Source organism: Chaetodon trifascialis, chromosome 9 (genome assembly GCF_039877785.1).
Source record: "Chaetodon trifascialis isolate fChaTrf1 chromosome 9, fChaTrf1.hap1, whole genome shotgun sequence".
NCBI classification, from domain to species: domain Eukaryota; kingdom Metazoa; phylum Chordata; class Actinopteri; order Chaetodontiformes; family Chaetodontidae; genus Chaetodon; species Chaetodon trifascialis.
This window is the reverse complement of record NC_092064.1, coordinates 29,373,825-29,389,200: the sequence shown is the minus strand read 5'-3', so window position 1 is coordinate 29,389,200 and position 15,376 is coordinate 29,373,825. Positions and strand designations below refer to the sequence as shown.

The 15,376-nt window shown below is 42.6% G+C and overlaps 1 protein-coding gene across 1 annotated transcript; it reads left to right on the top strand.

Moving 5' to 3' along the window:
• The first annotated feature begins 148 nt into the window (after nucleotides 1-148).
• On the top strand, nucleotides 149-13,731 carry ano7 (anoctamin 7). The gene is made up of 24 exons (XM_070970483.1): nucleotides 149-200; nucleotides 1,119-1,228; nucleotides 2,560-2,617; nucleotides 2,976-3,106; nucleotides 3,548-3,655; nucleotides 3,873-4,009; nucleotides 4,355-4,412; nucleotides 6,146-6,256; nucleotides 6,576-6,741; nucleotides 7,265-7,355; nucleotides 7,767-7,863; nucleotides 8,099-8,242; nucleotides 8,460-8,597; nucleotides 8,988-9,086; nucleotides 9,229-9,331; nucleotides 10,136-10,247; nucleotides 10,565-10,619; nucleotides 10,785-10,882; nucleotides 11,056-11,234; nucleotides 11,413-11,618; nucleotides 11,735-11,880; nucleotides 12,017-12,107; nucleotides 12,283-12,402; nucleotides 12,522-13,731. Exons 2-24 carry the CDS (start codon nucleotides 1,142-1,144, stop codon nucleotides 12,708-12,710), a joined length of 2,724 nt encoding a protein of 907 aa, XP_070826584.1. The 5' UTR covers nucleotides 149-200; nucleotides 1,119-1,141; the 3' UTR covers nucleotides 12,711-13,731.
• The last annotated feature ends 1,645 nt before the right edge of the window (nucleotides 13,732-15,376 follow it).

Below are 15,376 nucleotides of genomic sequence, written 5' to 3'. Positions count from 1 at the left end.
ACAAGCCACAGATGAGACTTTTTATGACAGAGGAAGCCTCAGCTGCAGGGGGCGGGGTTAGCGCGAGGGGCGGGGCTTATAGCAGTCAGTCTGGAGCCAGAGACTGAACACACATATACACACACACACACACACACACACACACAGCTCGAGCTGGAGACTCACCTGCTCTTCACCTGATCCCCCGACTGCTTGAACAGGTGAGTTTTTGTACTTATTACATCATGAGGACCAGAACAGGTGTTTAATCAATAGAATGAGGACAGTTTAGGAAAGTGCTTGAGTCAGACTTGAGTTTCAGGGTAAGTTAGAACGAGGTTTAGGTTTAGGTTTAGGTCAGAGTTAGACATTTAAAGAGAGACGCTGAGCTGATCAATCCATCTGTTATTGTCCATTAATCAATACGTTGTTTTTGTGTTAAAGTAAATGCACGATTCTGTTCAAAGAAGCAGGAAATTCAGTCCATGAGCACAGAATCGAGCTGAGGTTCATGTTTGTTCTGACCTGAAAGTGACTTTGTCTCATTAATTCTCTTCTTAGATTAAGATTAATTAGATTAATGAGCCAAACTGAAGCCACGCGCTCGTCTTTGTGTCTGAAAACACAAACAGATTCAGTTTAAACTCAAATAATCATCAGGTTTGGAATTTTATTGGAAAACATGATCAGTTCAGCAGATTTCTGTTCAGTTTATTAATCAGTTATATTTAGGATCAATACAACAATGTGAAGTACAGAAGTACAATAAATAAAGTTTTAAATGAAGAAATAAAAACCATAAAATCGTTAGAATGTTTGAAATGTGACCAAAAAAACTTCAGAAACAGAATCTAATTATGTTTTAATACATTTCAATATTCAGATTTTATATTTATTAACGTTTCGTGTGTCACATGATCGGTGTGATCCCAACAGCCAATCAGAGCTCTGCCAGCTGGCTCCAGTCCATTCCACTAAATTCACTTACAAATGTCAGCTGGCGGTTGGGTTTGATTGACAGGTTAGCAACGGGAACTGCGGGGGGCGGGGCTTAGCAAACCAATCGATGCTCTGATTCTCGCTGTTCAGTGCAAAGTAAAGTAACAGCAGTGAATCCACCTGTGTGTGCTCCTCCACAGGAGGAGGAAGGAGGTGAGGGAGGATGAGGAGGAAAGGGCAGAGGGAGGACACCGCCACACTCATCAGCATGGAAACCAAGCCAGAGAACAACTACGGCAGCGTCACCATGGTAACAGCTGTCTGCATGTGAGACCTGATCAATAACACAATAACTGATGATCAGAAAGATTAAAAGAATGAAAGTGGAGAGAACAGAAGGAGGTTTGGAGGAGTCGCTAAAGAACGTGTGGAGCTCCTCAGGGAAGCCTCTGAGCCTCTGATCTACTGAAGCCTCTGCAGATCTATAGCTAAACATCTGTGTATCAATATATCTATCGATCGGCTCGTTCTCTGTCAGCAGCTCAGGAGACTCGAGTAAACCCTGAAGGACTGACGTCATCTGTAATTAGCCAGAGCCATCGGTTTAGAGCCATGACGTCAAGAGTCAAACTCCCCTCGAGCTCCTACAGAGTCCTCTCAAACTGTCACGATGATGTTGATGATGCTGATGATGGTGATGATGATGATGGTGATGGTGATGATGGTGATGATGGTGATGATGATGATGATGATGATGATGCTGATGATGATGCTGATGATGGTGATGATGATGATGATGATGATGGTGATGATGGTGATGATGCTGATGATGGTGATGATGATGATGATGCTGATGATGGTGATGATGATGATGGTGATGATGGTGATGATGGTGATGATGATGATGATGGTGATGATGATGATGATGGAGCCGGTTTTCCAGTTGGTTGTTCTTGAGCAGGTTTTGAGCAGATCTGCTCTCAGTGGTTTCATGCTGTAGGCTGTCAGGCTCGTCAGCTGCTCCCTCGTTAAGCAGCAGACGTGTTCACTTCCTTTTGTTGACTCTTCACGTCCTGAAAGCTCCACCAGACGTCTGAAGGGGAAAAAACACGACTTCCACACATTGTGGAGCTGATTGGAGCTGTGTTTGTGGCATGAAGCGCTCCCTGTGAGGAGGCGGCTTCAGTGTTTCAGCCTCTCGCTGGTTTTCAGTGAACCGTCAGTGTGGCAGAGACAGGAAGTGCGCGAAGACGGGAGACACAGTGTCTCCACACAGATTAACACTGACTGAGTGACGAGGCATTAGAGAACCGTAGAGAACGGCTGATGTTTGTTCTGTTCCTCCTCTGATCAAAGTGTTTGTCTTCAGGCTCGTTAACAACAGCAGGAAGAGTCAAATCAGCTCTAAAGACGAAGAGTCAGACTCACCTGTACCTGGAAACGACTGTTTGATCGTTTTCATCCATGTTTTCATAGAAATCCTTAAAGGTCACTGCAACAAAGCGCTTCGTTTCAACATATTTATTAATCAAGACCACACGGCTGAAAACCCTCAGCCAATTAGGTGAGAGTCACATCTGCATCCAATCGAACGGGATTCTGACACGTTAAATCTTTTCACCTGTGCCGCTGATTTCCCAGAATGCACCTGTTCGTCCCTGGGACAAGAACGTGTTCAGTGACGGATTGACTCGAGTTGGTGAGTAAAGCAGTATTAGCTGAGAGGATGTACACGCACTGAATACTTTTACTTTGTAGTAAGTTTTCCTGATTATACCTGAACTGAAGTAAAAGATGTCGAACTTCCTCCGTCGTTGTTTGTGTCACAGCAAACTGAATCTTTGGGTTTTGGGCTATTGGTGGGTTGAAGACGTCACCTCAGAGCAATCAATTAATCAATTAATCGATCATTCACATTCAGAACATTAACAAGAAACTTCAGTCAAACAGATTAATCGACATAAAAGCAGACATCACTGAGGACTAGCCAATAGCAGATGGGTTAGTAGTGATGACATCATGAGGGACGGTTTGAATGCTGTGTTTCCATTGGACAGACTTCGTGTTGGTGTGGGAGGAGCCTCTGAGCTCACAGGTGGAGGAGAGTCCAGGTGTTAACCCCGTCCACAGGAAGCAAAGAGAGAAATTTCTGAAAAAACTGAGAAGCTCTGGACTGCTTTTGGAGCAGGTGAGTAAAACAAACACACCCGAAGACATCGTGTCTCTGGGACATATGAACTAACACACTTGTGTTTAAACAGTGATCAGTTCGTCCTCGTGTGTCAGCGCCAGAGGAAGTCTCCGGATCATTTCAACACCAGACGAACATGCTGATACCACTGAAGTAGTACTGAAAGTACTGAAAGTATCAGAAATGTATCATCACAGTATCAAGAGTAAAAGTACTCATTTCAGAATGATATGTATGATATGGTTGTAAAAAAAAAAAAAAAGTCAAATTCTTACTTACTTACTTATTACTTATTACTTACTTATACTTATACTTGAGTGAAGTATAAGTACCTCAAAAGTACCTCAAGCACTTTAGTGGATATACTTTGTAACTTTCCACCGCTGCGAAGAGAAGAAGAGGAGGGGACACCAGCTCTGAGTCTCTGTGTCTCTGCAGAAAGACGTCCTTCAGATGAAGAGGAGGATCTGTTTTGTCCTCCTCAGTGCTCCGTGGAACGTCCTCTGTTACTACGCTGAGGAGATCAGTCTCAGAGCCCCTCTGCAGGTGAGACATCTCCTCTTCCTCCTCCTCCTCCTCCTCCTCCTCCTCAGAGGAAACACAGACCTCACAGACATCGACACAGTCTCATTATTTTCGTTTCATACTTGTCCAAGAGATGCCACAAAGTGCCTGAGAACAGTGTGTCCTCACAGTGTGTCCTCAGTGTGTCCTCACAGTGTGTTCTCAGTTCGTCTTCGGTGTGTCCTCTGTCCCCCTACAGGTGGTGACTGCTCCAGTAATTAACTGGTCTGAGCGCTTCCTGTCTCGGCTGTCCCTCCCCAGCCCTCTGTCTCAGAATGTCCCCAACCCCCCGTCTGACTACTACACCTGTCAGTTCAGGACCAACAAGCTGCAGAGGTACGGCCATAATGGACACATCCGTCCTCTTCGTCTGTTGTTAAGTGCCTTTGCTTTATTTCTGTTCACTAAACTCTATTTTTTCAGCGCTGCTCTTTGAGAAATATTAACGTTTTAGTTTTTGGTTGCCAAACCTTTGTGTTTGTCTAAACCAGAAAAGTCCCTCAGAGGACGTTTGATATGTTTTCTGTCCAGAGGTGCAGATCTGAAATCTGAAGGGATCTCAAGTGTCATTTAAGAGTTGAAGAGTGAATGTGGGTTCATCATTGTCATTCAAAGAGCTGAAAGCAGCTGAAGTGTGTGTGGACGCCGTGAGCAGCTGTCTCACCTGTTTTCTGTCTGCAGGTTTCTGGGCAGCGACAACAGAGAGACTTTCTTTAAGACGACTCAGAGACACAAGGTGGTGAGTTCAGACTGACAGTAAGAACAAATTAAAAAATAAAGACTTAAAGGCGGTGTGATGTCAGCCATGTCCAGATTAAAGGTATTTTGAGTGTTTTGTCCTCCCACCTCCACCCATACATACCACCTTCTCTGCATTGGACATGTCCCCTGCCTCTCCAAGTCCCTTTAAAGAACAGCTGACTCACACAGCTTCCTTATGAGCGCCAACACCCAGAAAACAAACAGAAGTCTGTGTTGCAGTAACAGTGAAGGGCCCCTCAGGCCTCTGAACGTCAACCATCTCATTAAACACAACTTTATTACAAAACACACCATGTGACGACAATGCACGGGACAAGACAGGGCCTCATCATCCTGAGACGCTTGATGCTTCAATAATGACTGAACAAACAGCAAACCCTGGACCACAGGGGCCCCTGAGGGTCTGAGTTCAGGATCGGTCAACACGCTGCACACAGCGGTCTTTTCTGGTTTTGGCCGATCAGGATTTATAGAGTCTGGACGGAGACTTGGTCCTCTGATTGGCTCAGACATGTAGACCTACTGACCTCTCAGATTCCAGGATGCCTCCGTCAACAGACGGATGCTGCACGCAGCGACGCCTCCTTCTCAAATACAATCTACAAACACGCACATCCTCAAAAACACACACCCATAAAGAATAAACTGTAAACATTCACACACACACACACACACACACACACACACACACACACACACACACACACACACACACACACACACACACACACAGAGGAATGAAGCTTCCCTTTGGGGGAATTTTAGGGTTTTGTTTACTGTCAACATTAAAAACTACATGAGGTCACTTTAACCTTCAACCTGCTGCTACATGTTATTAATACACTGCAGACACTGACTGGGTTTACAACAGTGTCCCCATGGTGGATGCTTCAGCACGATTTCAGTATTTTTACATTCAACATATTCAAATTTGACTATATTTAAACCAATAACATGTTGGAAAATAAAATAGTGAGGCTTTATTTTATTGTCCCGTAAGTTTCCTGGAAGCTGCTTTTAAATAAAAACCCGAAACACAAACTTATATTTGTCACCAAAAGCAAAGAGATTCTATAAATTGTTTTTAAATATGCTGCAAAATAAAAAAGATTTTGTAAATAAATGTTAGTTTTATCACAGCAAACATTATCCATAATTATCTATTTCAAGATCACATTAAAGTTGAATAAATATATTTATTCAGTAAATTTAGACTAAATTGTCTTTAGCGTTGTTCACTTAAACTAGATGCAGTTTGACAGAATTTAAAGTCAGTAAGTTGTGGAGTTCCTCAGGGAAGCGTCCTGGAGCCTCTGTTCTTTTACCAAAGCTGACAGAAATTTAAAGGATCAGTCCAGCATTTAAGTTGATCCTCTTGCTCTCTGTCTTCTGCAGAACCAGATGAGAAGATTTACAATATAATCAGTTTCATCAGTCTGAGATCGGTCTGGAACGTGGTTCGTTTAGCTTAGGCACAAAGGCTTAGCATAGCTCCTTGAAAGCCCCAGTAAACCTCAGGAACACACTTCTCTGTCTTTACAAAGATCAAGGAAAGGAACCTTCAATGAAAGCTTGTACTGGATCACAGGTGCTAGTGGACCAGCAGACCAGAACAGAGACTGAATCCAGACTATGCCTCTAAAAAAGGATCAAGTGTTTGTTTGTTTTAGTCCAGACTGTCCCTGCAGTAACTGTGTCCTGTCCATCCAGCTGTATGAGATCCTGGCCAGGATTCCTTATGGTTCAGTGACACAGGGAGAGGTGGGAATAGACCGACTGCTGAATGAGCAGGTCTTCACTGCTGCCTACCCGCTCCATGAGGTGAGCTCCTAACCCTAATCCTAAACCCTAACCCCAAACCCCAAACCCCAAACCCCAACCCTAATCCCTGTTCTGAGATGACTTTAACACCGCAGAAACACTTTCTATCCTGTTTCCAAGTCACCGTGTTTACATCATTACTAAGACTTCAATAACGAGGCCACCTGACCTGAATCTGTCTGATTAATCTGACATTTAAAGTTCTAACAATTAATGTTTAACTCTTTGCTCAGTGACCAAATCCTGGCTCTAATAACAGCAGCACAGGTATCCAGACTGATAATCTACCTGATATTCTACTTCTGTACTGTATCTGCAGGGTGGTTTCCAGCCACCGACACCCCCGGTGCCCCCTGAGTCTTTAGCTCTGAGACAGATCCTGTATGTGTATTGGGCCCAGTGGTCCTGCTTTAGACGCTACCAACCTCTGGATCACATCAGGGAGTACTTTGGAGAGAAGATAGCCCTTTACTTTGCCTGGCTCGGTAACTATCACGATCACACCAGTAACCACGGTGAACACTGACTATGAAGACCGCATCTACAGTGTGTTATGGTGGTATTCACAGTGAATTATAACACACTCATAACTCTTTATAACTACACTCATTAACTCACATAATGCTTTCTGATGCACCACATTAACAGCCATGAAACATTACAGATGTGACTCATAATGAATTATAACTTCAAGTATCAAGTAGCATGGGCCTTCAAGACCATTTGATCCAGCCCATGATCCGGTACATTAATACAAGAAACAACTCAGAAATACAAAAATGCTCTCTATGCAGCAGTTACCTTTGTCAGTGATACAAGAAGCAGTTGATATAGTGCATCAGAAAGCATTATGTGTGGTCATGATAGTAGTCATAAAGCATTATGAATACATTAGATTTCACCATGAATGCCCCAATAACACTCTGTAAGTGTAGTCTTCATAGAAAGTGCTGCCACTATGACCAACCATCCCCTGTTTGTGTCAACATTAACTGTGTCTGACTGTAGGTTTCTACACTGGCTGGCTGTTGCCGGCGTCTGTTGTTGGGACTATGGTCTTCTTGGTTGGGTTCTGCCTCATGGCCACTGATGTTCCAGCGTAAGTATAAACTCTTTCAGGCTCTCACTTTAAAATCAAGTACAATGTAGTTTGTTTACAAAAGCCAGCAAGGACAAAAATAGAGTAATTCAGGATGCAACTATTATATAATTTGGTCATCAGTATCCCACAATCCATTGCAAATCAATGACTTGTTTAATGATACTTTCAGCTGATCATCACGTCAGTGATTCATCTTAAACCCTTTTTTATCAAGATTTTTCCTCTTAGACAAATCACTTGGAAATCTGTTTCTCTCTGCTAATATGCTGACGACATGCAGCTTTATTTACGCAACGTAATCTTAGTAAAGGTTGTTAAGTGAAATGCCTGTAAATGACTTATTGATAAGTGTATGTGTGTGTGTGTGTGTGTGTGTGTGTGTGTGTGTGTGTGTGTGTGTGTGTGTAGGATGGAGGTGTGTGACAGTAGTAACAGTTTCGTCATGTGTCCTCTCTGTAACATCTGTTCCAACTGGAACTACTCCAGCATCTGTGTCATCTACAAGGTCCGTCCACCAACTCACCTGTCTGTAATAGTGTCAGTATACTTCATAAGAAGTACTTGTCAGATGGTTGAACAGTGTCTCCAGTTCTTTGTATTCTGTTTCAAACCCTAACTCATGCTGAATCAGGTCTTTATATTGACTCTGCATGCTTCAACATTTACTTTGCGCTCTCCCTGAACACACTGTGAACTCACCTGTCTGACTGTCTCTGTCTGCTCACCTTCTTTGTCTACAGGCAGGTATTCTGTTTGATAACGGAGGAACAGTGTTTCTCAGCGTCTTCATGTCTCTGTGGGCCATCACCTTCCTGGAGTACTGGAAGAGAACCTGTGCCACTCTGTCCCACCGATGGGACTGCTCAGAATTCCACGACGTTGAGGTACCGGTCTCACCTGAAACAGCACCAGTGATTTGCGTTTGCACTGTGCACATAACCATAGGGATTATGTCTATTTCACAACCACTGAGCAGGAGTAGCAAGCCTAAACCAGGTTGTGTGATATAACTGATGAATTTGTGATGAAAATATATTGAAAATATATTTGATTGCAAGAATCTTTGGGCATTCATAAATGCTGTCCCTCGGTCCTCCACAGGAGCGACCTCGTCCAGAGTTCACGGCCATAGCGCCAATGACCATGAGGAACCCCGTGACTGGATCAGAGGAACCTTACTTTCCTACAAATAAACGATTCAACAGAACTCTGACCGGCTGCTTGATCATTATCATCATGGTGAGTCTCCACCACATCCACTGCCAGTGATGATGTGGAGCAGTGGTTGCCTAATTTCAGGACAAACCTGCTTTAAGGACAGACAGATATTTAGGCCTTCAGGAGCAGGTGGAAGTGTCCTGAAGCATCAACTAATTTTGATGTAAACTGATATCTGACTGGGCCCTCCAGCAACCATTCGTTGTTACTGATGATGAGTCGATGACCTGGCTTTAAAAATATGCATTCATCTGTGAATGTCTTTGTATTTTTAATCATACAAGTAGAATCAGTGAAATGAAGTGTCTCTGGAGGGCAGGTGTGGAATGGGAACCACTCACCAGGGAGGTGAAAACAGCATTTTCATACTGTGTTTAAGAGGTGGCAGTAAGTTGAACACCCTGTCTGCAGGTTGCTGTGATGCTGATGTTCCTCATCTGCATCATTCTGTATCGCACCATCCTCAGAATCATCATCTACAGGTCTGGAATTAGCTTCGTTAGTTTCTCTGTGAGTACAACAGAACACAACCAAAGTGTCTCTGCACATCTATTTCAGGTTTAATGCAAAGATCAGAGGTTCAGTTACGCTTCCCTGAGGGACTCCGCTGCTCATGTTTCTGTTACTGTTTTTATGTCTGTTTGTGTTTGAGGCTGAGAGGATAGCCAGTATTTCAGGGTCTGTGTTGAACCTGCTGGTCATCCTCATGTTGGGCAGAGTTCACACCTCATTGGCCCACATCCTCACCCGCTGGGGTGAGTCACACCTTCTTTCTTACTCATCCTCGCTTTAGTCTTATCCTTTTGACAAAATCTATTTTAGTCGCACTGCAACAGTGCAGCATCATATGTTTATGACATTTAGTATTTTTATAATAGTGGTTGATTTTCTATTCTTTAGTCCTGTATACCTTTTTTATCTCCTGTATGCTTTTTATCTTGTCCCTTCTGTGCCCCTGTTTTTCCTTTTTGTAATACTTGCTGGCTGTAACGACTTAATTTCCCCGGTGTGTGATCAGTTAAGTTGTTATCTTATCGTAGTCATCTGATTTTCAATTTTTGTCTAGTTTTGATCAACAAAAACATTTCTGTCAGAATTAAGTGTTAAGTCAGTCTTTTTCAAGTTGTACTTGTTAATAGAATCTTTAAGGTTCAACTGATAATAACAGATGATGAAATTAAAATGGTATATTTTGTATATGAAGCGCAATTTTGTCTTGCTTTCATTTAGGCAAGTTAATTAGTAGGAAATAAAAAACTTAAAGGAAACGTTGTGGGAACATATTAGCTTTTAATGGTTTCAGGGATCATTATTCATTACATGCAAAACCAGAGGACAAACAGTGAAACGTAAACTGACAAACATCACAAAAGACAACAGAAGGTTTGGGTAATAAAGTCAAAAACTAAATATCAACTCGACAGTATGCTTCTGTCAAAAAGTTTAAAGGATTGAAAAAAGTCATGTTAACTTCCATGTACTGTGTGTGGTATTATTGGATGTACTGCAGCGTGTATGCAGTCAGTCATATGATCCTGCTGTTTCTCTGTTTCTCTCAGAGATGCATCGCACTCAGACTAAATTCGAAGACATGTTCATCCTCAAAGTTTTCATCTTCCAGTTCGTCAACTTCTACTCGTCTCCAGTTTACATTGCCTTCTTCAAAGGCAGGTGAGAACTGCTTCAGCCAATCAGAACGAGGCTCACAGGTCTAACCAACCAAAACAGGGTTAAACTTCAATATGTTGCCCCATCCAATCAGAGAAGGCCTCACACTAAAGGTGTTTCCCTTTCTCTGATCCCACAGTCAAGTTTTTCCTCTTGTTTATCTTTACCTCATTTATTTCTTTTGTTTTCCTGTTTATTACTTCTTTGTACATGGCGCCTCCTGCAGGCCAAAATGAAAATGGAGAGATGTGGACACGGAAACGTTGGAATAAGTTAAATATGTTGAAGGTTTAAACAGCTGTTTGTTTGTGTCTGCTCAGCTTCGTCGGATTCCCCGGAAACTACAACACTCTGTTTGGAGTTCGCAATGAAGACGTGAGTGTGTCCCACTGTGGTAATGATGTTGATGATGTATAGTTCTGTCTGTCAACATCTTTCTCATATATACATGTCAGAAGACATTTGTGCTTCAGTGTCTTGTTAATGGACACTTCAAACAACAGATTAAATGATCTTTATGTGTGTTTACGTGTGTGACAGTGTGGAGCAGGTGGATGCCTGATCGAACTGGCTCAGGAGCTGCTGGTCATCATGATGGGAAAGCAAATGATCAACAACATGCAGGAGTTCATCATCCCGTAAAGACAAACACAAACACTGAGATGGAACAAGATTACAGTGTGAATGAGATGATAATAATAAGAGAGCAAGATCATAACCTGTGAAAACAAGATGATAACTCACAATCACAATCAGTTTCGTTTCGATGTGCATGCACAAGGAATCTGACTCCAGTTTAAACATTTGGCAGGAAGGTGAAGTCGTGGTGGCAGAATAGGAAGATCAGTCCTCGGCTGACAGAGGTGAAGATGGACAAAGGAGAGGAGGCTCAGAAGGAGGTGAAGAGAGACAAAGAGGAGGTTTCTCCCTGGGAGGCAGACTACCAGCTGCTGTTCTGTGAGGGACTCTTCAGTGAATACTTGGAGATGGGTGAGTCCTATCATGTTGGATTTATACTCCGGGGGCTGGGGATGGGTGGGGTTAATGCAGGTAGGATACATTTCTGTGTTGTGATTGGCTGTAAGGATCCTGTGAGGTGTCGTGTTTTGTATAAACCTGATTTAACTGTCGATGATTTTCCACTGTAAATGCTCCTCTTTCTCGCCAGTGATTCAGTTTGGTTTCGTCACCATCTTTGTGGCGGCGTGTCCCCTCGCTCCTCTCTTCGCTCTTGTTAATAACTGGATTGAGATCCGTTTGGACGCTCACAAGTTTGTGACTGAAAATCGGCGCCCAGTGGCAGAGCGAGCTCAGGACATTGGCATCTGGTTCCCCATCATGCAGTTCATCACACACATAGCCGTCCTCAGCAACGTAAGACTCTCTGTTTCCCTGTTTGTCTATCTTTGTGAGGACCACTTACAGATTCAACATTTTGAGGGTAGATCAGCAGCCAACAGCATCTGAACTTTTTCATACCTGTGGTTTAGGCTTTCCTGATAGCGTTCACCTCATCCTTCCTGCCTCGCTTGTACTACCGCTACACCAGAGACAGCACACTAAGGGGCTTCACCAACTTCACTCTGGCAACATCACCACGCATTTACAACAAACAACAGCAAAACACATCCTGCAGGTAGGCAATCATCACTGCAACTACAGCTGGCAACACCTACACAGACCCTGCAGGTAGCCTATTTTTAAATAACTGGTCTGAGCAGAGACACAGTTTCTTTTGATCATGTTGTTTTTGTTGTTGCTGTCATGTACAGGTATCTGGGTTTCAGGGATGAAGACGGTGAATACCTCCCTGAGTACTTTCACCTTCTTGCCATACGTCTTGCTTTTGTCATCGTGTTTGAGGTCAGCATGTGCACTGGAAGGCAACACAAAAACACAATTACATCAAAAACGAGTGCTCTCTTTGAAGCAGCCCGCTGTGTGTGGATCAGCTAATGAGTAACAGAGGCAGCAGGTTTGGTTCCAGTCGAGTTCCTGCTGTGACCTGATCAAGGCTCCTCTTGTCTTTCTTCCTCAGCATGTGGTCTTCATCATTGGCCGTCTGATTGACCTGTTTGTCCCTGACATCCCTGAGGAGGTGGAGATGAAGATGAAGAGGGAGCATTACTTAGCTAAAGAGGCGCTGGCTGAGAACCAGGTGCAACAAAACTGATCAAATGATCCAATCAAAAAGTCAAATGTAGTTTGTTGTCATGTTTTATGGTATATATATACATATACATATATACAGTGGGTTTTTTGGTTTTGTGCTTCCAGTCTTTGGGGAAAACCCTGTTTCCTGCTGAGGAGAATGTCTTACCCAGCAATCTGCGACAGCGTGGGTTCAGACCACCACCACCACCACCACCACCACCACCACCACCACCACCACCACCACAGAGCGACTCCCCTCCACCAATCCTGAACGTGATCCCAGAGGAGCTCGATACACCAGGCAGCTGCTGAAATTTCACTCAAGTGAACTCTGTGCTGGATGTCCTCCCACTCCCTCAATGTCCAGTCTACCACACTAAGATTCTCCTTTTGGTCAACCTCTGTGACAGACAAACTGAGTTGTGCGTCCACTACAAGATCCACAAGAACTGTGTTGAATCCTTACAGGTCTTACAAAGACTTTGCAAAACCCTACGATACGTAGATCTTCAAGACCATTGCAGGATTTACAGGAACTACAAGACCTCTACTAGATATCTAAAGGATCTTCCAGACTTCTGCTAGACCTATATGATATCTACAAGACTGTAAAACTTCTACAAGTGCTGTGCAAGTGCTGCTGAACATCAGTGCAAGAGGTCCACAAGACCTACAAGATGTCTGTGAGGTCTATTCGAGATCTCCAAGGTCAAACCTCTACAAACTCTGCAATAGATTTACAGGGTCTACAACACCTCTTGTCTACAAGAGCAAGAGATGTGTTGAATCTGACTGCTAAGCCTGTTGAAAATTGACAGGGGTTGAGTTGAACCTCTACTCATCCTAAAAGAGCTCAGGAATATGTCTATAAGACATTCAAGACTCCCACCAGATCTCTGCAAGGCTGACAAGATATCTAAGTGCCCAAAAAGTAAACAAGAGCTTTACAATGCCTCTGAGATATCTTCAAGAGCTATACGAGCTTTCCAGCAACACAACAAGGACTAGACCCTGTGTTCTTGATGTACTAGACCTGCACACGACCTGTGGAGCTCCACAAGAACACAAAGCCTTTACAAGAGCCCTGAACTTTTTGAAAATTCAGTAAAGGCCATATGAGACCTACAAAGCCTCAGAGATCACAAAGCGACTTAAATGAGGCCTGTAAGACCTCTATAGGAACAACATGGACCCTTCAAGAAGTCTTAAAGAGGTCCCAGATCTCTACAAGACCAACAAGTGAACAGGGCTGCAGGAAATCCTTCATCGTGTTCAGCAGTTCCTAATTCAGTCAGAGATGCCTTTTCAACTCTGCTGTCAGGTTACATTTCTATATAAAATGTTGGTGGACAAAATATTACACGCACTTTTGTATGCTTGTCATTATTATGTAGTTTGTTGTTGATGCTTATGTCCAGAATAGTGCCCCTCTGTCCTGAGATGAACCAGGTTGAGGACCTTTTGCTGCACGTTGCTGCTCAGTAAAATGAATACTGACTGAATATTAATTTCTGAACCTGCCTGTGCTCTGTTACTGAGTAGAAAAAAAAAAATTATATCAATGCTGTGTACAAAAAAATCATCCATACTGCATCAAGAGAAATTCAAGAAGATCGCTGACTGGATTTCTACATATTTCTTACATATTTATGGTACATATTATAACAGATGTTGATGAATTACTATTGTGGCTGAATATATGATGTAAATACATTTCTTACAGGAGTCAGTTGTTTGTGTTTGTTACTTCATCTTCATCAGATGATTTTAGAAGAATAGCTGTTGGAGAAACAGAAAATCCTTCACACACTCTGTTACTGCAGGAACTTCAAAACAACCTCCAGGACGGCCCGGTTGCTGTACTGGTCTGATGTATTTCAGGTGGAAGCATCTGTCGTGCCACCACATGCTCCATTGTTCTCATTACACAGTCAAGTTAGCAGTAATAACACTGAATATGCTGAGAAACATTTCAGGCAACGGTTTCAGTTTGGTTACGTTTGGGCACCAAAACTTCATGGTTAGGTTTAGGAAAAGATTGTGGTTTGGGTGGAAATAACTACTTCCTTAAAACAGTCAACGTTGAGTAATGGTTTCTCTGGTCTTCTGTGTGAAAGACCTGTGTTTGACCTGTCCATCCCTCCCAGTCCCCTGCCTACATGGACTCTTTTGCTCTTCATACTACATTCGTCCTTACTGGTTTGAAAGTTGTACCAAGTAAATATAATATTCATGTTCTTGTAAATGAATCTGTAGCTTAAATTTAGTCACTATTTCGTGAAATGCCCTGATAAGAGGATGGTTCTTCTGCTGCACCATCAATAAGAACAGTTTAGGTAGTATAATAATGTAGGCCTTCTGTATAACATTTATCAGCCTCTATATGTTCTGCTTTTATTTGATCAGAAGTTCATTTTTTTGTAATTCTGCTCTACAACAAACAAGGGCCAAAGGATGGTGATTAGATTTAATTTACTGTTGAGAACAACAAACCAGACCAGACCAGATTTACATGAAGTTTGGACAACTCTGTATATTGGTAGTCCTGAGGTGATCGGCTCAAGTAATACGTTTGACCTCCTGACATTTCCTTTTTATTTACCCATTCATGATACTCTCACCTGTTACCAATTAACCTTTTTTTTTTTACCTGTGGAATGTTCCAAACAGGTGTTTTTGGAACATTCCACAACTTTCCCAGTCTTTTGATGCTCCTGTCCCAACTTGTTTGCAACCTGTTGCTGCAACAGATTTGTGGAAAAAAAAGCAAAAAAAAAAAAAAAAAGCCTAGATTTACAAAAATCAGTTCAGTGGTAAAATGTTAATTATATTGTCTTTGCACTGGTTTCGATTTAATATATGTATACAAGGATTTTAAATCGATCTCTGAATGCTTTAATTTGTGGTTCACAGCATTCAGCATCCACATGATTTAAGGCACCTGCTTGAAGTTGCTTTAGATATTATGCTCCGACTAA

Coding starts and splice junctions, on each gene's coding strand:
- ano7 (XM_070970483.1), top strand. CDS start 1,142: ATGAGGAGGAAAGGGCAGAGGGAGGACACCGCCACACTCATCAGCATG. Junction 1,229..2,559: donor ACTACGGCAGCGTCACCATG/GTAACAGCTGTC, acceptor CTGATTTCCCAG/AATGCACCTGTTCGTCCCTG. Junction 9,087..9,228: donor TTAGCTTCGTTAGTTTCTCT/GTGAGTACAACA, acceptor TTTGTGTTTGAG/GCTGAGAGGATAGCCAGTAT.